The sequence below is a fragment of the Haemaphysalis longicornis genome, unplaced genomic scaffold (assembly GCF_048455015.1).
Source record: "Haemaphysalis longicornis isolate Haplotype H1 unplaced genomic scaffold, Haemaphysalis longicornis Haplotype H1 scaffold_4, whole genome shotgun sequence".
Lineage (NCBI taxonomy): Eukaryota > Metazoa > Arthropoda > Arachnida > Ixodida > Ixodidae > Haemaphysalis > Haemaphysalis longicornis.
In genome coordinates, this window is record NW_027526361.1 from 120,797 (window position 1) to 143,068 (window position 22,272).

Sequence of the window (22,272 nt, forward strand, 5' to 3'; positions counted from 1 at the left end):
TAATCAACATATAAGCATGAACTAAGAGAAGCAGAGCATTTTAAGCAATCGTTTATGGTGCTTCTATGCCTATTTTTATTATACAGGCCAATATGGGCATTTTAGCACCTAAAGATTCTTTTTTTGTATTATATATGCCTTTTTTGGGTATATGTTCTGCAAGGACTGTTCTCACTTCAGAAGCCCGCAACTGGGCATCTGTCGCACCCTGTTTGCGAAAAAGTCCGCGCACTGTGCCAAGCACGCTGAGAAGCGCAGACCATGCTCAAGCCGCCGCCACCTCAACCTCGCCCGAGCCGACCGAGGCCTGTGGGCAGCTACACCGCAGCCAAGCTCACTGATGTCACCCCTTCCCACACAAGCTCACTTATTCTATGCCCTTCTGACGCGCTGTGTCCATGGACCAATGGCGTAAACATTTCCCGACGTTCTCTATCAATTGCTAACAAAATAAAAACGAAGCCAAGAAAAAAATGAAGGCGACACGGCCGCACAAGGCCAAATAGTCCTCTTAGCATTTCACATTAGCATTGCACGTAAATCTTAAAATGGCAACTCTAATGTGGCTTATTTCCACAAAGAAAAAAGTGACCCTTTCAGATCACAAGATTTTTCCGCTGCTTGCACTGTAAGTAAAAAAATTGCCCTAAAATACACTGCTGAAGTACATACGAATTAGGCCTATATGCGCCTAAACGACAGTATATGGTGCCTATACATGCGTAAATGGCATGTTTCAGTGCCCATTATAGGCACCTGAAACATTGATTTTCCGTGCCTTAAGTTCCTGTCTCTAGTGGTCATGCAAGCCCTGGGATTGAAATAACTACCACCAAGGTGTACCATGAAAGCGTTAGGGCTCCTACACAGAAACTACGACACCAACAACTGAAAAACAGTGCATAAGGCGGCAGTTTCTTAGTATCAACTGAAACTGGACCGCATACTATTGTGACCTGTCAGCTGACACACAATAATTGACACATGCATGCAGTACTTTGAATGCACCAACGCAAAGAAAAACCACATTTTTTCAGAAAGCATTCACTCCTAAATATTAAACATTCCTACATGTTATTCAAGGATGGAAATTAAAGTGAAAGTGAACACTTTGGGCTACTTCCCCATAAAGTTTCCTGTAACAAGAACTTCTCAGCACATACTGAGGAAGTTCTTGTTCCAGGTAGCAAGGAGGAAAGCTGCCTTTTCTCGTTGGCCCGTACAAGCCGTGTGCTGCAACTTTTGCACTTCCTGGCAGCGCTGACATGATAGGATTACCACACGACACTGCAAGCAGGTGATAATGGCACCGCTCAATCCCCAGGAAATTTAGTCGCACTTCATGACTGGCTATTACTGCTGCTGCGTTCTAATGATTCCTTGTTGCTGCTGCGTTCTAATGATTCCTTGCTGCGTTCTAATGATACCATTAACCCTCGCTTGAGGGTCATTGTCGGGAGGGACTGCATTGGGAATTAAAGCTGACATGGAAGAACCTTTCTGGCAACATCAAACTACAAAAAAGTCAAACAAAAGTGGCGTGGAATCGCTGGCAAGGAAAATAAAACCACAAAAAACACCCAGTAAGTTTCAAGAAACACAACTATAAGAAAAGTTCCACATCAGTGCATTTAGCAATAGTATGTGCATGTAGTCCCTTCCATTTTTCAATTACATCAAGAAAGCAATAAACGACACAAGACTTTCGTGCACGCAGCATAAGGTGGGATGGCCGCATTATGATTTGATCGCCAGCTAAGCCTACCAGGTGCTTGTATATCAATGCTTTTATCAATCTTCATACCACTCTGTGGAATCTGAAGCAGTTTTATTCTCTTCTATGCCGTATAATTTATAATCACCCAAAATTCACTCAATCGATTCAGCGTTTTGGTAACCAAGTCTATTTTGCATTGAATATGAATTGGGCGTTCAGTCTTTGAACTCTTTGTAGCCAAACATTCAGACCTTTTTGTTGGAGGCTCCAATCCACGGTAGTGCAAGGGATACCTCTCTCTTCAGATTGTGCCAGACGTCGCATGCGCAAAGAAAAAGATGGAACAGTCTTCAAGCACCACTGAAATTGCTCTTGTAAAGGAACAACAGGCATGCAATGTACACAGCTACAACTTCTGACAACACCAAAAAACTCTGTGTCACGTGAGCGTGCCCTTTACAATGTGCGGGGACGGCAGGCTCAAGTTCAACGTAGAGGCATCCTTAGCACACAAGGTAAGCAAGCAAGCCCACAGGCGATGGCTGGTCACAAGGCAAGTGCTCGATGGAGGTGCAGCGACTGTAGGACATCATATAATCCCAACTTTCTCTTGTGATTTCAGATTGCCTTGAGTTCACTGACCAGTGCCAAGCGTGAAAATCTCACTCAGCAGGTTCTCCTTACAAGTTATTCTGGGCAGTCTTTGTTATGTGCACGGATCTTGAATTGGCAAGACGTTGGCAATCTTAAACCTCCGTAGGAAAGCCGACAGTCTAGACAAATGTTTCTAGTGAAGCAGCACGAGAAACAAGTCCAGATTTCAGGTGCAATGCTCATTCATCAAACTGCTTCTGAGCTGCAAAAATAGGCTCACTCGTACTAAGCATAGTACAACTGTTCACCAGTGGTGCCCAAAGCACGAATGTGGATGCCAATTCAAGTTTTACAGAAGATGCTTGCACTGAGAAGATGAGGAGAGAGAGAGAGAAAAAGGGCAGTGTTTTTCAGGAATTTGTTGAACTTTTTGTTACACAAGGTTTGTACAGGAAGGTATCGCAGCTTATTTCATTACTTGTCTACCTTGTCGAAATTCCACCAACCCCATCACACTGAAGGACGTCTCTGACAGGCCAATGCTGAAATACCTCGCTCGCCACTGGGTGACCCTTGAAAGCTGCAGGTGGCAGTTTTACCACAGTTTCTTGCTACACAGTCCATGCAAGAGCTGTATAATTCAATATGTGCTGCTGCTCGTGCTGTTTGAGTAGGCTGACCCAGTTGCACGTTTAGACTTCGCTTGTAGCAGCTACACTTAGTTGCTACCACCGCCAAAGTTTTGTGGACGTCAGCAGCTGCAGCAACAGATTGCCACTGTGCTAGCCCATTCCAGAAATCGATTGCTTCCACGTCCAGGTATGTGTGGATCTTCTGGGTTCATACAAAAGAACACCCTTGCGCACACACACAAAAAGAAAAAATGCTAGGGACAGCACAGACACACAGCACTGTGGCTTACGATATACACTAAAACCCACAGGAAGCCTATTTACACAGTGAAGATGTTTCATTTTCCTGATGACAGATGTGGCGGGGCTTCGCATCCGGCCTTGAAGCAAAAGTTGACCCCGTCGGCGGTGGTGACACAAATTCCTCTCACGGCTACAACTTGTTTCCCCATCACCCACTGTGATTGTGCGGCATCCAGCAGAGCAATGGTAATGCAGAGAAGCAGTCACGGAGTACACCTCGTCCCCTGAAGCAAGTTTAACAGGACCCGCTGCCACAGCCCACATTTAGTCCAAGCACCGCGTGCCTGTAAAACACTGGCGTGCAATGCTCAGCAGTGTTTTAGAAGAGTGGCAAACAACCGTAAAGGAATGGAGCAGCGCGCCAGAATGTTCCCAATACACTGGATCAGCTGTACACACACGCTGAACATAGTCAAATCAAGTGCACATTTCACAGGACCATAGTAAGACCGTCTGTGCAAGCCATACATTTGTGGAAGGAGCACTTGTTTTATTGACATACTCCAATGAAACCTATGGTTGCAGCAACAACTTTTAAGTGGCAACAACTTTCCCGGCTTTTAATGCTGCACACTTGGTGGGAAAACTGGTCTTTTGTTCTCATACTGATTAACATCAAATAGGCTTTTTTTCTTTTACCAACTCCTGGACATTCCTGCCACAAACATACTGCAAGTGAGCCAGCACACACACAATGTCGGCATAACTTTGACAGAGTTTGGACAAATGCAACACACAGTGTGCTGTTGGCAGAACTTTGACAGAGCTTGGACGAATTCAACATTTTCTGCTCGCTCACCAAAAACCCCATTTCTTTCCCCCATGTGACCACCAGCAGCTCTCCTCTTCCAGAAGAGTAGTGCAGGTTTTGTACCTTGTGGAATGGCAGGATGTTTACCAGAACTGTGCCCAGTTCCTGGAGTGGCTGATGATGAGCTTCAGCAGCTTCCAGAGGAGCATCTGGGCGGCGGCCATGGCGCCCAGCCCCTCGTCCTCGTATGCCTTTTCACAGTCACTGTCGTCAAGCTTGTTCGGATCATGGGCATGATCCGAACGACAGTTGTCTCACAATCGCAGCTTGTCTTGGTTGTTGGAAATGATGGTGCAGTAGTAGTCGCAGTCGCGCACATGACGACTCGTCTCTGTAGAGAAAAAGCACACGCCTCATCAGCAAGGCACGGTTCAGTGAGGAACAACAGGCAAGGTAGCTCACCCTCATGCTTGTACATTGCACCCTACAGGAATCTGCGACTTTCTTACGCTTACTCCTTTTCTTGCAGGCAAAGCATCTGAAGGTTTTCTGGGCACATCAGGGTACCTCTTGGTTGCGCGTCTCGTTTACAAACACGTACACTCCCATGAAAGGCTCTAGGGGGACAGACAACCGCGTTTTGTCGAGTCCATGCCTGCTAGCTTATATGAAGGCGAGCGGTTCATACAGTGAGGCAACCACGAGCAATTTCCAAATAAACAGCCAGAAATAATCTTTAATTTGGCACTAAACTTTCTGAAATCTGAAAGGTGGCCATGTGCAGTGTCTAAACGCGACACTACCGCAGGTGTACAGCCAGCTGTTGGTCTCAATGCGCGATTCAAAAACCGCATAAATGAAAAGGAGAGACTGCACTTCATTATTGATTTAGCTGGGGACAATTTTTAAATACAGTTAAACCTCGATGTAATGAACTTCAATGTAATGAATCCCTCGATGTAACGAACCACAAATTTTTTTGTAACTTCAAGTGTATGCACACCATGTATTTTCACCCTCTGTGCAACGAAGTCCCGTTTGCCCAAATTTCAATTGACGAAGTTTAATGGAGATTCAGGCACAAAATTTCAGTTGAAGTAGATTTTGGGAGACGCAAGCACCAAAACGGGGTGTCAATAAACTAACTCGTACAGGGACACGGGCTGCCCAATGCCGCGAGCCACGGAGTCCGTGAGCGAGCTCCTCGCCTACAAACTGCGCGGCGCGCATACATGGCTGGCGGACTGTTTTTGTTTCTGTCGGAGCTTAATCGTCTACTCGGGCATCAGCGTGAACCGCATGGAGCGTTTTCTCCCTGAAAAATCGCGCCCCGGAAGCCACAAGTGCGCTGACGCAGCCGCGGAGACCATCCGCACGATGCGGGTAGCTCCAGCGACCGCTTCTAACCGCTCCCTAAAGCACACAACTCGAGGGGCAAACTAGATGGGCATGCGAGAAAAAAGCGTGTTGTGCGTTCGATTTTGGCACCACCTACATCGTCCCTCTGCACAAGTGCAGCCAGCAACCTAAGCTGCGAGCTGCGTGAACCGCACGGCGAGTTTCTGCACGCGATTCGTGCGCGGTATTTTCACGGCTGCACAAGCAAGTGCGTTTGTGCCTTGAGTAGCATTTTAACGCTTAGAAGCAGTCGTTGGAGCGGAGCTACCAAACGTGTGGTTTCCGCGGCGGCGTCAGGCGTGCGCGACGCGTTTTCGCTTGCGAAAAAAAACGTTCTGCTTTCGCCTGATATTTTGTGGCTGCCATTTTTTGTTCCGTAATTATGAGCAGGAAGATACAAACAAATACAAACATCTCCCTCGTGAGGGGCACGATCAAATGCAGAGCATTTCCGCGGGGGGCGCGCCTGCAAGTCGTATGGATTACGTATTGGTTGTTGTTGTTGTAATTGTTGTCTTTTAGCGTAGACATTGTCGATGAAGTCGATGGTGAAACGTGCCGTGAACCCCCTGCCGCGGCTATGACGCAACGTGGCGCGGCTATGACGCAACACAATCCAACACAATCCACTTTAATCCAATCCAAGCCAATCGAATCCAATCCAATGCCCCTCGCGAGAGAGTGTTATAGCGCCGAAATCGCGCCACCACACGAACGCGTGATGTTGACGTCACGATCACGCCACAGATGTTAGCGACCGGAGCGCGCGCGAACGACATATGTGGTTTAAGCGTGAACCGACCGCGGCGAGAGAGCGCGATGCGAGCGCCCCCACCTGTTCTTGCGCGCGAACCGACTGTTGCTCAGCGCGAACCCAACGCAGCGAGAGAGGGTGTTGCGCACGTCCCCACCTGTTGTGCGCCCCAACCGAACGCGGCGAGAGACGGTGTTGCGAGCAGAGAGAAGGCGAGGAGGACGCGGGGGAGAGGGCGCACCTGTGGCCGACGGTTGAATGAGTAATGGATATAAGGCGCGTTCATAACCTTTCATTCTGTGTCGGCTTTGTGGCACAGTGGGTAGAGCACCATGTACCTTGCGTTCCGCCCGCAGAGTCGTGGGATCGAAACCTGGCGCCGGTAAGTATTATTTTTTTATACAGTGTAGGGGGAGCGATGCGGACTACGGACGTCAACGCGGGTGACATCGTGAGTTACTGAAATGCTCTGCACTTAAAAAAAAAGTTTCATGCGGTAGCTTTCGTCGCACGCGAACATGTTGCGTTCGGTAACTTCTTGGGGCCCTCCAACACTGGTTTACCCTATTCTAAAACTGTGGGCAGGCCCCCAAGTGGTTTTCCCTTACTGGTACTACTTGATTGAAATTGATATCTGTGACGTCACGCCAGCCGAAGCCGCCGTTATCACCACTGCTGCTTCTCCTTCCCTCTCTCTTAACCCCTCTCGCACAATGCTACATTAACCCGCGCTATCGCAATAACCGCTTTGTCTTGGCCCAGCCACTGCCCCGGCGTGTTTGTTTCAGTGGCGACGAGGATGGGATGAGAACGGGGCGTTAACTCAGTCCACCATGACCGCTGCACCCACGGGAGGATACGCCAGCCCGCCGCAGTTCGACGAGACGAGCGACAAGTGGCCCGCTTACCAGGTTCGGCTGGAAGCCTTCTTTGAGGGAAATGGCATCACGGAAGACGAAAAGAAGCGGGCCCTGCTGGTGACTGCACTGTCCACCCACACCGTCAACGTACTGAGCGGACGCTGTGCTCCGGATAAGGTGAATAAACTTTCGAACCCACAAGTGGTAGCCTTGCTTTAGCAGCACTTTTCGCCGCAACTGAATGAGCTAGCACAGTCTTATAAGTTCTTCACCCGCACGCAACCAGCTGCCTGGCGAACCGGTCAAGGATTTTATCGTGGTGATTCGACAGATAGCGGACACCTGCAATTTCGGTACATCGTTGGATAGAATGCTGCGAGATCGCATCGTGTGTGGACTGCAAAGCGCAGGAGTGCGTCAGCAGCTACTCGCAAAACCACAGCTGACGAGGAGCGAAGCGGAAGAAATTGCGATATCCGCCGAAATGGCCGAAGCCAACGCGCAAGAGATAATAAGCCCTGCCGCTGAGGGAACTGTGCATGCGCTGGGAGGCCAGTCCTTTCGCCCAAAAAGCCAGCCACAGATTGCGTGCTACTGCTGCGGAGCAAAAGGGCACGGACCCGAGGATTGCCGCTTCCGATCGGCGTCATGCTTCAAGTGCAAACAACACGGTCATATCGCCCGAGCCTGTTGCCGCCGTGAGAGTGGTTTCGGGGTGGTGCCACCAGTGCGCCAAGTACACGCCTTGTCGTTGCGGGAGGAAGACACGGGCACCGATGGTATGTTCGCGCTGGAGGCAACGAACAGTCATATCGGCCAAATCGGCATTATGCAACCCATCGTGCGCACCTTGGATTGTGCTGGGGTAACAGTTGACATGCAGGTCGACACAGGCTCACCGGTTTCGGTCATCACGTGGCCCACATATGAACAGAACAAAGCAGTGTGGCCCAAGCTGCGTGGTTCGCCATTGAAACTGACCTGCTTCCTGGGACGGCTTCCAGTGCGGGGACAACTGAAGCTCAAGGTTTCGTGCGGACACAGGTCGACAGATGGATCTTTGCAAGTCCTTGGTTGCTCCGGCCCCAACCTCTGCGGACGCGACCTGATTCAAGCGTTCCACATGCTCGAGGCACCGGTCATGAACGTGAACACGCCAGGTGAGCAACTGCCGTTAGTCGGGGCTGACGACATTAACGTGGACCGGTTGCTAGCCGCATTCGCTGATGTGTTCGCGCCAGGTTTAGGGCTCATAAAAGGGCCTCTGGTACACTTCGAGACGCGAGAAAACGTGTTGCCGAAATTTTGGAGAGCACGCGAAGTTCCTTATGCTTTTTGCCCAAAGGTCGACGCTGAACTGGACCGCCTTTCGGGCGCGGGCGCCTCATTCGAAGTGGGCCGCACCAGTGGTACCGGTAGTGAAACGGAATGGCTGCATCCGCCTTTGCGGCGATTTTAAACTAACGGTAAACAAAGCCTGTCACACTCAGCAATATCCGTTGCCACGGGTAGAAGATATCCTGGCGACATTGAACGGCGGTGAAGTTTTTACCACGATAGACTTGCGGGAGGCGTACAACCACGACCATAAACACGCATAAGGGACTGTTCAGCTTCACTCGCCTGCCTTTTGTAGTGGCGTCCGCGCCGGCCGTGTTTCAACGTCGTATGGCGACCATTTTGCAGGTGCTTCCGGGTGTTCAGGTCTACCTAGATGACGTCATCGTGGCAGAGAAACACAATGACTGCACTACACTGCGCGCAGTATTGAAGCGTTTCCAGGAATATGGCGTGCGCTTGAACGCAGACAAGTGCAAGTTCCACCAACCAGAGGTGGATTTTTTGGGACATCGAATCAGCGCTCGAGGACTTCAACCAAAAACGGAGAACATAGACGCCATCCTGGAGGTTCAGGCACCGCGGAATCCCGCAGAATTAAGGTCCTACCTTGGCATGGTCACGTACTACCATAAGTTTCTTCCCAACGCATCGACCGCCATGGCGTCCTTATATCAACTATTCCGGAAGGAAGCTAAGTGGGAGTGGGGTACCCCTCAACAACAGGCATTGAGCAAGGTGAAAGACCTTCTCAAATCCGGAGATTTTTGGCGCATTTTGACCCACACAGGCCACTAGTCCTGGAATGCGATGCCTCCCTGGTCGAAATCGGCGCAGTGCTTTCACACGATGTCGGGGGCGGGGTACTTCGGCCCATAGGGTTCCGTTCTCGGTTATTGACGGAAGCTGAGAAAAATTACTCGCAGCTGGAGCGTGAAGCCTTGGCACTTGTGTTTGGTGGATCGAAATTCCGGCAATACTGAGTGGGCAATACTTTCACATTGATGATGGACCATAAACCACTTGTGGGACTTTTTCATCCAGACAGGCCAGTACCCGTGATGGCCGCTGCGCGAATCCAGCGATGGGCCCTGCTGCTCAGCGCATACGATTACGTCATCAAACACCAGCTCGGGAAAGACAACGTTCCAGCAGATGCCATCAGCCGGCTCCCCACATCAGCAACTTCCCAGCCAGAGACGCAGGAAGAAACTGGGGACGGTGAGTATGTCCTGCTCACAGAAACCCTCAATGATGGTGTCATGTCCACGAAGCAACTGGGCACTCTCACGGAGCGCGATGACGATTTAGCAAAGGTGCAAAAATGGGTGCAGGAGGGGTGGCCAAGAAATTTGGGGCCTGAGGACCAGAATTTGATGCCTTACTTCAACCGGAAGGCTGAGATAACGGAGAGTTACGGGCTTCTCTACTGGGGCCATCGAGTGATCGTCCCTAAGAGTGCCCGATCAGTGATGTTACGTCTGCTGCATGATACTCATCAAGGAATTTGCTCAATGAAGCGGCTAGGGTGCTCCTTGATGTGGTACCCCGGATCGATAATGACATTGAGAACATGGTTAAGTCCTGCCCCAGTTGCATCCAAGCTGCTCCTATGCCCCCTAAGAAACCCCCTGTTGCATGGCCGGAGACGGATGAGCGTTGGCCGAGGCTGCATATCGATTTTGCGGGGCCGATCGATGGTCACATGCTACTGATTGTGGTGGATTCACACAGTAAGTGGATAGAAGCGATACCCATGAAGAGTTCCACCATGCACGCCACCATAGAGGCTCTGCGCACCTTGTTCAGTACATTCGGGTTGCCCCGGACGCTGGTATCCGATAATGGCCCACAGTTTACGAGTTGGGAATTTCGCAATTTTATGAAGCTGAATAACATAGTACACCTCCGAACAGCATCGTATCACCCCCAGTCCAATGGGCTCGCAGAGAGGGCTGTTCGTACTGTCAAGTTTTCTTTGAAGAAGAATGTGCAGGGGTCACTGAAAACCCGCCTGGCGAGGATTCTGCACAGGCACCGCAGGACGCCGCAGGCCGGAGGCCGGACACCAGCGCAACTACGATCTTCGCTCCAGGCTGGACAACGCAGTGTCCGTTCCGCCCTTGCCAGCTGACCGTCCCTCCCTCAATGTGTGGCAGCCCGGTGAGCCTGACTGGGTGAGGAACCTCGGGCGAGGCAAGCCGTGGACTCCAGCCAGCATTACACCGACAGACGGAGCCCGCCTAGTGAATGCCGATGGTCCAGAGGGGGGAAACCATTCGGCGCCACAGCGACCAGGTGAAGCCACGGGAGTTGGAGCACGACCAGGGAGAAGCCAGTGACTCCGGGTGCCAGGAAACTGCCGGCGGACCCCTAGCAGGTCGAACACCGAGGCGAGTGCATGCCAACAAGCAACGAGATCGCCGGGAGCACCTCAACTCCGGTGTTGCGTCGGTCGGGCCGGCAACGCAAACCGCCAGACCGTTACACACCGTAGGGGGAGCGAAATGATGTATCTGTGACGTCACGCCAGCCGAAGCCGCCGTCATCACTACTGCTCAGGGGTGAGCCAGCTGAATCAGATTTGGGAGCAGCTGTTGGAGCAGCGAAATTTCGATTTTGGAGCAGAAGAACCTTGATTCAGAGCAGAAGAACAACATTTATTATGTCACCTTAGGAGCCTAAAAAATCAAATTTTTGGCCACTTGGGGGGGGGGGGGGGGAGTGCGCTTTTTAATCGGTTTTGAACGTACATAACACTGAAACAGCCTTTCAATAAAGTTTTTTCTACCTGAGTATCACAAGGAACGAACTACCTTTTTCAAACCATTTTTACATTCTTGCCTCTATGCATAGATAACGCGGAGTTCCGTTGAAAATATCTAATTGAAAAACTAAGCAATTTTAAGGAATTTTTATTATCCCGTGAATGCCGAAGTTATTTTTGTAATCCCAGACTCGGCGTTACGCACAACTGAGAGCCACGGCAAAAGTTGCGCAAAGCGAGGCGGCAGTCGTCGCACCCCAACAGCCCTCCCACTTCAAGCCCCAAGGTGGGCGTTCACAACTATCGTAATTAGAGTATTGATATGTTTAGTCACCTCCCTTTTGGCATTAAATTTCAATTCAGATAGATGGACTATTATTACTAGCGTGCGATAATAGCTCGTCCCGCTATCGGACACTGCTTGAACATTTGGCGGTGATGCAGCCTGCGCCGCCACTTCTGCAGTGTCCATTGTCCCACTCCCGCCGCTCGCAAGCTCACTGTCAATAGCAACAATAACTCGGCGTTTTATAACGCCGCAATGAGTCCTGAATTTCACTTCAAGCACGCACCGCGCCTCACACTCAAGGCCGAAACATGGCGATATCGCGGGTACCCCGTTGTTTTTGATGAACCCCCGTCTTTCGAGTCGCGTAACTTCGCGTAACAGGTCAAACGTAAACCCGGTCACCCCCATAACCAAAACTGCGGTAGAAATTGGCGAAGAGCACTCTGCCTGAACCACGAGAAACTGCTTCGCCCAGCGGCCATGTTTTCCAATCTTCACCGCGCCAAGATGGCGGCACCCAGTAATGTCGTTCTGGAGATGCGGCGCTCCCAAAATTGCCGTTTTAAAATCAACTTGCACAAGTAGTTTGTGAAAACTTTATATGGGAAAACTTCCACAATGTAACATGTGCAACCCGACATTGTGACTTTCGAAAAAACTCTCCCGTGGACAATTTTATGCGGGTTTTTTATTGAATGATCAATCAATTAAACCTTTACAAATAGCATCACCTTCAAGGTGCTGGAAAATTATGCCGCCAGTAAGCATTTTCCCCCTCTGAAATCGACGGGAGTGTTAAAATCCTTGGCTTTCGGAGCAGTTTGGCGCAATTTTTTGCAATTTTCAAGCTTTTGGAGCAGCCTGGCACAGGAAAACGAATTTGTATCAAAACTGCGCAATATGCGCAGCTGTCTCACCCCTGCTACTGCTGCTTCTCCTTCCCTCTCTCTTAACCACTCTCGCACAACGCTACATTAACCCGCGCTATTGCAATAAACGCTTTCTTTTGGCCCAGCCACTGCCCCGGCGTGTTCGTTTCAGAAATATTCCCTGACAATTTCCTGACTTTTCCCGCTGGCTCAAAATTCCCTGACTTTTCCCTGTTTTCCCGGTTTTCCCGGTCGCTAGACACCCTGTCAACATGACCACCAATCAGAGAGCATTGTCATTCGCTCTGACTCCCAAGCAGCCCTGCGGGCTTTCCTTCGCAACGAACTGCCTCCAAACATAAGAGCTGCGCCAGCTGAGTATGGACTGTGCCATCCTCATATCTCAATCACTTTAGAATGGACCCCAGGACATTCTTCTTCCTTAGGCAATGCTCGCGTCCACGATAAAGCCTCAACAGCCTGGTGTTCCGAAACTTCCCAGGTCTGGCCCGAGACCTACTTCCCAGCAGAGGACAGGAAAGAGCGCCATCAGGAACGAACAGCGTACGGTACTATATGAAAACACTCAGAATAGACCGCAGAGAACTCCCCAGACCACCTGATTCTCTTCCGAGGAAGTACACGACACTCCTAAGGCAAGCACAAACACACTCCCTAACAAACGACTACACTCTGCATCAAATACAGAACAATCCAAGCAGACCACATTGCCAAGTGTGCGGCTCCATACCCACACACACACACTTACTGGACCTGTCCCAGAGCCCACACACCGCAACGTCGCTCACTACCTCATCACATTTCCTCCTGGGAGGCCTGGGTTGCCCACCTCGGCAAGACGACCTCTTCGTGGACAACTCTCCTACAGCGCCTGCTCACCATCAGGGGGGAGGTCGTTTGATCTCAACCTCCTTGAGCGCGGACCCGGACATGGGTCGTATTAATAAACGTTTACTCTCTCTCTCTCTCCTAAAATCGGTGAAGGATGTAGTGGAATGTTGTAGGTACATATTTTAGGAAAATGCCGTTTTCTGTCGTCATTGCGGAATGTGCACTGAATTAACACATGGAGGACAGTGAGCCATTCCCCACACTTGTTACAGACAGGTGGGAGTGTGCCATTCAAAAGATATGCGTGTGTAGCGTAAGTGTGGCCTATTCGCAGTCTGCAAATGGATACTTCAATGAATCTGCTTTGTTTTTCTGTTGTGTGTCTTCCTAGGTTTGGTTTTACTGAGTGGAGCTTGTTGTCTGTGTGTGTCCCACATGTGCTGCCAGCACTTACGGATTCCCCTCCGCATTACTGGTTTCAGATCGATGTGAGGGACCTGCGCTACGTCGACACCACTACGGAGGGCCGCCAAAGTGGCGTTCTGGTCAGCAATTTCATTGCCCAGAATGCCACTGTGTCCAGGGATTCAGCAAACAAGTATTTTTAGCTTTGACTTATAGGCAGTGATAAGAGCTTTAAAAAGGCGGTTTAGAATAACGTTTTTTGTGGGTTTAAAGGAATCCAATGCTGTAACTACACTTAAGGAGTCTGTGTAGATGACTGATTCTTGCATTTTGTTCTGTGTAATGTGTTCCACTGTGATTAGAATACCATAGGCATTGAACAGAAATTGTAGTATCTTTACAGCAGAAGCTGTAAAGATACTAAAATTTCTGTTCAATGTCCTTGTGCTGGCACAGTCCGGGCCATGTGCAGCACAGGACACAGCAGAAGACTTGGAAGCATCTGTGTAAAAAGAGGCGTATGGATATCTGTGTTGTAAACTTAAGAAATGCTGTAAAATCAATTCGCGAGGTGCACGACGCTAGTAAATTAGTTTAAAGGATGTGTCAAAATGAATAGCTGACATGTCTCAAGGTGGGACTAGGTCGGCGATACAGGTTTTTATGTCATCAACTAAAGACACCCCTATCTCCTCCGCAAGGCCTTTGACACGCAAGGCTAAAGGGGCAGGGATCGACGGGCGCGCTAAATACAAATGGGCGGATGAGATGTCATTCACAATAGAATTGCATGGGTGATTCGTCATAGACATTGTCCTAATAGCATAGAGGAGTGCTGTATAAGCACGCTAGTGCTCTAGGCACCAGTGGTCGCATTCTACATAAAGACTGGATTGGACTTGTCCTGAAGGCTCCGGACGCAAGGCGAAGGCCCAAATGTAGTACTGGGTCTAACATTTTTAAGGCAGTTTTAGACGTGGACCTGTATGTTACGCTTCCATAGTCTATACGTGACCTAACTAAACTTACAAAGAGACGTAGAAGGCAGTCTTTATCAGCACCATAAGAATGATGTGACAACACTTTTAAAATGTTAATGGTTTTAGGCATTTTTGTTTGAGTTTCTTTAAGTGCTGTACGTATGTTAGTTTTCCGTCAAGTACAACACCTAAAAACTTATGTTCTTTCTTGACAGGAATCCGTTCTTTGTTCAGTGTGACATCGGGTTCTGGACGAATTCCACGCTGTCTTGTGAATAAAACCCATGTACTTTTGTAAGGATTCCATTTAAAACCATTTTCTTCCATCCATTTTGCAAGCCTGTTCATGCCTAACTGTATCTGCCTTTCACATATGGACTGATTGCATGACCTAAAGCTAATCTGGACGTCGTCAACATACATTGAGTAGGAGATTGAGGGTGGCAACAATTTCCCAAGTGAATTCATTTTAATTACAAACAGAGTACAGCTTAATACTCCACCCTGGGGAATACCATTTTCTTGCATGTATGTTCTTGATACCACTGTCCCTACTCTTACCCTAAATGTTCGCTCCGACAAATAACTTTCAATAGTGTTTAGCATATGTCCAGACACACCGAATGCCTTGAGATTAAGCAGTATGCCGTAACGCCAAGTTGTGTCGTATGCTTTTTCTAAGTCAAAGAAAACAGAAAGACAGTGCTGTTTGTGGATAAAAGCATCTTTGACATACGACTCAAAGGCAACTAGCTGGTCAGTTGTGCTTCGGCCTGATCGGAAACCAGCCTGACAACTGTCCAGGATGCCGTTATATTCAAGAAAATGCATTAGCCTCTTATTTACCATTTTTTCAAAAACCTTTGCTAGGCAACTTGTCAGAGCTATTTGTCGGTAACTGGCAGGTAGTGAGGCATCTTTCCCCCGTTTTAATACGACAACAACTGCTTCTTTCCAAGCACTCGGAAAGTATCCTGTCGACCATATTTTGTTAAATAAGTGCAAGAGTGTTCTGAGAGTTTCTGGGTGCAGATGTTGAATCATTGTGTATGACATGCTATCCGCCCCAGGCGCTGAAGCCTTACATGTTCCCAAGGCGACCAAAAGCTCTGTTATTGAAAATTCGGTGTTGCATGGTTCGTCAGATCTTTTGTTATCACGAATCGGTTTCTTCTGCATAGATGTTTTGTGGCGTAAGAAAGCATTTGTGTAATGAGCAGAACTTGATACATAGGAAAATTATTTTGCAAGTGTGTTTGCTTGGTCTTCTAGGGTGTCGCCTGTACTGTTGACCAAAGGTAGGGTGTGTTTTTCGTCCATTAAACTTTTTAATTCTGTTCCATACTTTGCCTGCATCTGTGTATGAATTGATAGAAGTTACGAAAGAGCACCAGCTATCCCTTTATGCTTGCTGGCGAATCCGCCCTCCTTGTGCTTTTGCATGTTTGAAGGAAATCAAGTTTTGCGTAATGGGGTACCTGCAAAGGACACCCCACGCCTTATTTTGAGCCTGCCGTGCATGCCTACACTCTTCATTCCACCACGGCCTCCTAGTGTTAGGTGTGGCACCAGATGTTTGCGGAATTGAGCCCTTGTCAGCGAGAAGAATATGTGCAGTCACCAGTTCACAGGCTTCGTCAATGCCCAAATGGCTTAAAGATGTGTATGAAATCTGAGATAATTGTTTATTTTAACCAATCAGCACCAGATTCTTTAAACTTTAATGGCAGATGGAACTGTTACGGGCTTTATCAATGCCTTCCAAGATGACAGGGAAGTGGTCGCTCCCATAGGGGTTGTCGTCCACTTCCCATTCAACAGCCGGAAAGAGGACAGAAGAGCCGATTGCCAGATTTATGTGTGAGTATGTATTGTGTGTAGTGTTGTAGTAAGTCGGCTCTTTTTGTTAAAGAGACAAGCTCCGGATGAGAAGAGGAATTTTTCTATCAGGCGGCCCCGGAAACCTGTGCGTTCATATCCCCATAGTGGGCTGTGTGCATTCAGGTCACCTACGAGTAGAAACGGTTCAGGCAGCTCATCTATGAGAGACTCAAATTCAGAGCTAGATAAACGATATTTAGGGGGAATGTATAGTGAGCAAATTGTTGTTAATCTGTTGAAAATATTTGCCCGGACTGCAACCGCTTCTAGGGTGGTACGCAATTGAAGAGATTGGCAAGGAATAGATTTTTGCGTAACTATAGCTACGCCACCACAGCAGTGCGTGCAGCTATCTTTGTCTCCCCTAATTACTGAGTATTGATTCAGGAAATTGGTGTGCTTAGGGTTCAAGTGTCTCCTGTATACATAGGATGGCTGATTGCGTTTTGTGTAGGATTTCATATATATCATCTACCGTATTTACTTGCATAATCCTCGCACTTTTTTTTCGGAAAAGTCAATGCGAAGTTAGGGGTGCGAGAATTATGCGGGGGAAAAAAATACAGTGCACAGTGTTGCCAATTTGCATTCTGCCAATCCCGCTAAATGTAGCGGTCGTTTTTTGAATATGTAAGCTCAGTGTTGCCAACAGCAGCTATTTCTTTTTAGTTTAGTTTCAGTTTAGTTTCAGTTTATTGTTTCAGTAGAAATGGTACAGTGCAGAAATAACTCTAGGAGGTCCCGTAGTCATAGACTGGGGAGGGACCTCCTACCAACAAGTACGAACGAAAAGTACACCAAACGCGGTTAACAGCAGTAACAATCCTAAAAAAACACGAAGAACATGATTACACAATCAAGCCAAATATTGTTACTAAAAATCAAAAGTATTATACAAAAAGATAATTAAAGGGGGATTTTCATCTACATACCACATATACAAGTAAATAATAACAATCGTTAGGCCAAAATGATCCGGCGAAGCTGCCTCTTAAAAGAATGAATTGAAGGAGATGATTTGATGGTTGGGGGTATTGAATTCCAGAATGAGGTCGCCAAAAAGTTCGCAGTTAGTTTGCCGTAGTTAGTCCTACATTTTGGTAAGAGATAATTGTTGTGGTGTGAGAATCGAGTGCGATCAAAATGCGGGTTTTGATCTTTAGATATTAACGAAATGGGTAAGTTTCCTTGACAAAATTTATAAGTTAGGACGCAAAGAGAATATTTATTTAAATCGCCAATTGACAAAATATTAAATCTGCGGAGTAAAGTTAACGCATCACATGAAAAATGGCTGTAAGTGATTATTCTTAAAGCTTGGTTTTGTGTGTGTTGTAAAGGTGCCAAGTGAGTTTGATATGTGTTGCCCCAAGAAGAAATGCAATATGAGATATGGCTGTGAAGGAATGCATAGTAAAGTGAGACTAATACGCGTTCATTAAAATAGGGACGGACTCTAATTAGTATTCGCAGGCCATAGGCCGTTTTACGGGTTAATAGAGATATGTGACTGGTGAATTTCAAATGCCTGTCCAGTTCAACGCCGAGAAATGTGGCATGATCTGTAGCATGAAGCAAATTTGGCCCAAGGCTTATGGAAGGCTTTCCCGGAACAGTTTTAAGCGGGGATGAAAAAATCACGAAGTGTGATTTAGTGCCATTAATATTTAGCACATTATCACTGCACCATTTAACGACTTTAGCGGCATCAGCATTGAGGTGAGAAATTAGGGAATCCAAACATGTGTTAGAAGAATAAATTGTCGTGTCATCAGCGTACAAAATACAACTAGAATGTTTCATTTGGTCTGGAAGGTCATTAATGTATGCAAGAAATAAAATGGGTCCCAAGATTGAACCTTGTGGTACTCCAATGTTGGTTAGTCTAGTACACGAAAGAGTATCAGAAATAGAGACCACGTGCTTTCGATCACGTAAGTAATTGCGGATTAGGGAAAGCGCTGGACCACAAACACCTAACGCATTTAATTTAGCAAAAAGTATGTCGTGATTTAAAGAATCGAACGCTTTAGAAAAATCAATAAACAGGGCACCGGCGAATTTACCTTCGTCAATGGCTGTTTTAAGATGATCAGTTATAGTAACAAGAGCTAATTCAGTAGAGTAACCAGGTCGAAAGCCAAATTGATTAGATGACAGAATACTAAATTTTGAGAAATAGCAGGTTAAACGACTAACAAACAGCTTTTCAATTAGTTTGCTGAAGAACGACAAAATAGCAATTGGGCGATAGTTTGATAATGATGTCTTGTTACCCTTTTTGAAAACAGGAATAATTTTGGCTATCTTTAGGCAACTAGGAAAAACGCCAGTTTTGAAAACTATGTTTATTATGTGTGAAAGCACGTTACTGATAAGATGTGCTATAAGCTTTATAAGCGAAGAATTAAATTTGTCTAAGCCAGCACCTGTATTTTTTAGACTGAGAATGGTCAAGCGCACTTCATCTGGGGAAACAGGTCTCAGAAAGAAACTGTGTGGCAGACGATGATAAGCGTTGGCAGTTGGAAGCGAAAAATCTGGCTGATCAGGATAGAAGGAAGCTACGAAGGCATTGGCAATGGCTGACGGATTATTTAGCATTTGCTCACCAACCTGAATAGCAGTTATAGGGGGGTTTGACGGTGCCTTATTTAAAAATTCGTTAATTATTTTCCATTGTTTTCTTGAATCGTTGCCAGCACGGTCGATTTCTTTTTCATAATACTTCTTCTTGGCGTTTTTAAGAAGCCTACCCAAAATATTCGAATAGCACTTGTAACGGGCCAGCAGGGTCAAATTGAATGGCTTCTTTTTTGTTTTTTTATAAAGATTATCTTTCCTGCGCACGCATTTTAGAAGACTATCGGTCATCCATGGACATCGAGGTGAAGCAAACCTTTTCTTGCTCGTTGTTATTGTTGTCGACTCAGAAATAGCGTTAGAAATTATGTTACAAAATGTTTCAAAAGCGAGTTCAGGATCATTTTGCGCCGTAACAGGGCACCAATCAGAATTAGCAATTTTGTTAAGAAATGAAGCTTTGTCTATAATATTTCTTTTAACATGCATATCCGGATTTTTGACATTGCACTCTATTCGCACAAATATGGGGTAATGATCCGTTAATGAAACTTCAATGACACCAGATCCAGGAGTAACCAAAAGGTTGGACAATGCGTGATCAATTAATGAGTCCTGTCCTGTAATATTCCGACGAGTCGGTATAGATATAAGTGATTCGAGACCATGTCCATTCAAAGTATCTGTTTTATGTCCATTATGTCCATTCAAAGTATTTATTTTATAATTTACAACGTAAACAGTATCCCGTCGATCAGCGATCATGAAATTGCCGCCTTTGCTTTCTGGCGCGCGCCCCATCTCGTCGTCGTCATGTGCGTGCCCTACTTGTGAAGCTCGACAGTAACGCACGTTGAAGTCGGTGACGCCGAAGTGCCTGCCTGCGGCGCGGTTGCCGTGTTCGATCGCGTACTCTATCGCTTTCAATTCGAAAGCGGCAGTGTAGCTGGCGTTCTTCCCCATGGCGAAGCGGCACCAAGCACAAAACAGAGATCAAAAAGTTCTCAAAATGGCAGCGAGCTATCCACCACTGACGCGAGTGACTCACTGACTGCTGCCGCTCAACGACGGGACCACGACGGCGACACGACGACACGACAGCGGGCTGTGCGAACATCGTCTAGTTGCGCGCACGCGAAACCGGCTCAAGGACAGTGTCAAAACATTCTTTCCGATGCGTAATTTTTTATTCGGTGTGTGTGAGTAGCGTGTTAGGGCGCCTGTTAGGGAGTAGCCATGCAGGTTGTTAGGGCGCCTGGATGGCCTTGGATACACAGCGCTCTCCGCTGAACTGACAGGCGGCGGGGGAGCCCTAGCAAAAGTTCTGATACAAATTCTAATACACGTATATGCTTATTGCCACTAATAGACCTATCAGTCTGTATTAGTCTATTAGGTCTATCAGTTTGTATCAGCCTATTAGTCCTATCAGTCTGTATTAGTCTATTAGGTCTATCAGTGTGTATTAGTCTGGTAGGTCTATCAGACTGTATTAGTCTGATAGGTCGACCAGAGTACTAGTTCTATCAGAACCAGTGCAAGTTCGAACAAAGCAATGAAACATGGCAACACATTTTATTATCAGGGTACACAGGCAAATTCCTCTGGCTGACAGAAATCTGGCTGAATAATTTAATGTTACATAAGTTCGTAACCTGATTAAGAACGAATGAATAAATTGCAATGCGAATCCACAAAATAGCTGCAGCATGCAATCAGAAAAGCTCGTCAAACCTGTACGGTCCAGCCGTAGGTACATATCGAGCACATTAATGGCCGATTGAACACCATTCCCATTTCGATGCAACTTCAAAACGGCATTCACCCTTCCGCAACACGCGATTAGAATGGAGTCTCTTCTTCGTGAGGCATTCCGTTGAGAATGAACAAAGGAGTCCGAAGCGGCGAGGTGACGGGTCAAAGATGGGTCGGGCGGCGGCCCGGATCACATTTGTCAATGTTCGGCGGGCGCTAGACACAGCGCCAACACTTCTGGATGACGTGATGCACACGCTTTCTTCGATGTCAGGCGTTCGTTAAACAGCATAGCAGACAGAGCAAAGATGTCCGGAGCCGCGAGGTGACGGGTCCATGATGGATCGCGCAGCGGCCTGGTTCATACTTGCCAAAGTTATACGGGCGTTAGACACATCTCCAACACTTCTAGATGACGCGATGCACACGCGTCTAATGTGAAATAACGCTAGGAGCCGCTTCCTTCTAACCGTCTTCTTCCCGAACGTACACACACGCTAGCCGCACTTTGATACCGTCGCCATCTTGGCTACCCAACGAAGACCATTGGCATGGCTTGGCTTGACTTCGTTGCAGTTTTTTCGGCTTCGTTAGATTTCTTGCTGCTCTTCTTGCAGCTTCGCAGGTACAGTCAGGTTAAAGTCCCATCATCTGCTTTAAACGCCGATCAAGGGCCTTTAGGTCAGGTTAGCGTCACTAAATAAAGGCGTAGCTTATTTAGTGACGCTAGGTCAGGTAAGGTGGCTTATCGCTGGCGCAGCACTCCCAGCTCCCATCAGCGCTCTTAACGTAGCGCAATTTTAGGAGCGAAAATGAAAAAAAAAAGTTGACCTATTTTGCATAAGAATTTGGTTGGAGATTTACGGAGATTTGTTAGTGAACAAAACGCTTCATAATAATATACCAAATAAACATTATTGCTCAAGGGCGATCATTTCAACCTTTTTTGGCTTGTGATTTTCCAGAATAAATATAAATTCAGGAAATCGCACTTTGCGGGTCCATTTGTATTAGTTTTTATTAAAACCAATTCGTCTCTATTAGTTCGTATTAGACTCAGGTCTATCAGATCTATTAGTATTTGTAAACTAATACAAACTAATAGGTGTATTTGTATTAGACTAATACAACTTGTATATGAAACTTATAAAACTGATACAAGTTTGTATAAGACTAATACATGTCTTATACACCTAATACAAAAATGTATAAGACTAATACAAGTTTCTATCAGAATTTTTGCTAGGGAGGGCGCACGTTGGAGAACGCGTGCACCATGCGGGTTTCGCGAGCAGGCAACTTTCGCCGCTGCAAAGTTGGGGGTGCGAGGATTATGCGAGGAACCAAAAAATCCAAGTTTTGGTGGCTCACATTAGGGGTGCGAGGATTACGCGAGTAAATACGGTAGTTTTTTAATCAGACCCCGGTAGTTTCACTGTGTAATTATTTGTGCTACCATAAATGTTTAGGGAGAAGATTTTGGCTGGTGTAGATGAGGACTAGGGCTGGATGTATATATACCATCTCTCAGTTCTGACTTGGGC

At 47.1% G+C, this 22,272-nt stretch overlaps 1 protein-coding gene and 1 pseudogene across 3 annotated transcripts in view; one reads left to right on the forward strand and one right to left on the reverse strand.

The window, feature by feature from the left end:
- Window positions 1-3,133: 3,133 nt before the first annotated feature.
- The window catches only part of LOC144178098 (protein zwilch homolog), a 261,163-nt gene continuing 242,024 nt past the window's right edge, over window positions 3,134-22,272 (reverse strand). For both annotated transcript variants that reach the window (XM_077705628.1, XM_077705627.1), the window contains exon 16: window positions 3,134-4,388. In XM_077705628.1, coding sequence (XP_077561754.1) covers window positions 4,312-4,388 — 77 coding nt within the window. In that variant the 3' untranslated portion in view covers window positions 3,134-4,311. The remainder of the gene's footprint in view (window positions 4,389-22,272) is intronic.
- Window positions 6,457-10,928, forward strand: LOC144180253 (uncharacterized; annotated as a pseudogene). The gene is made up of 2 exons (XR_013324352.1): window positions 6,457-8,169; window positions 9,392-10,928. The product of XR_013324352.1 is annotated as an uncharacterized LOC144180253 (transcript).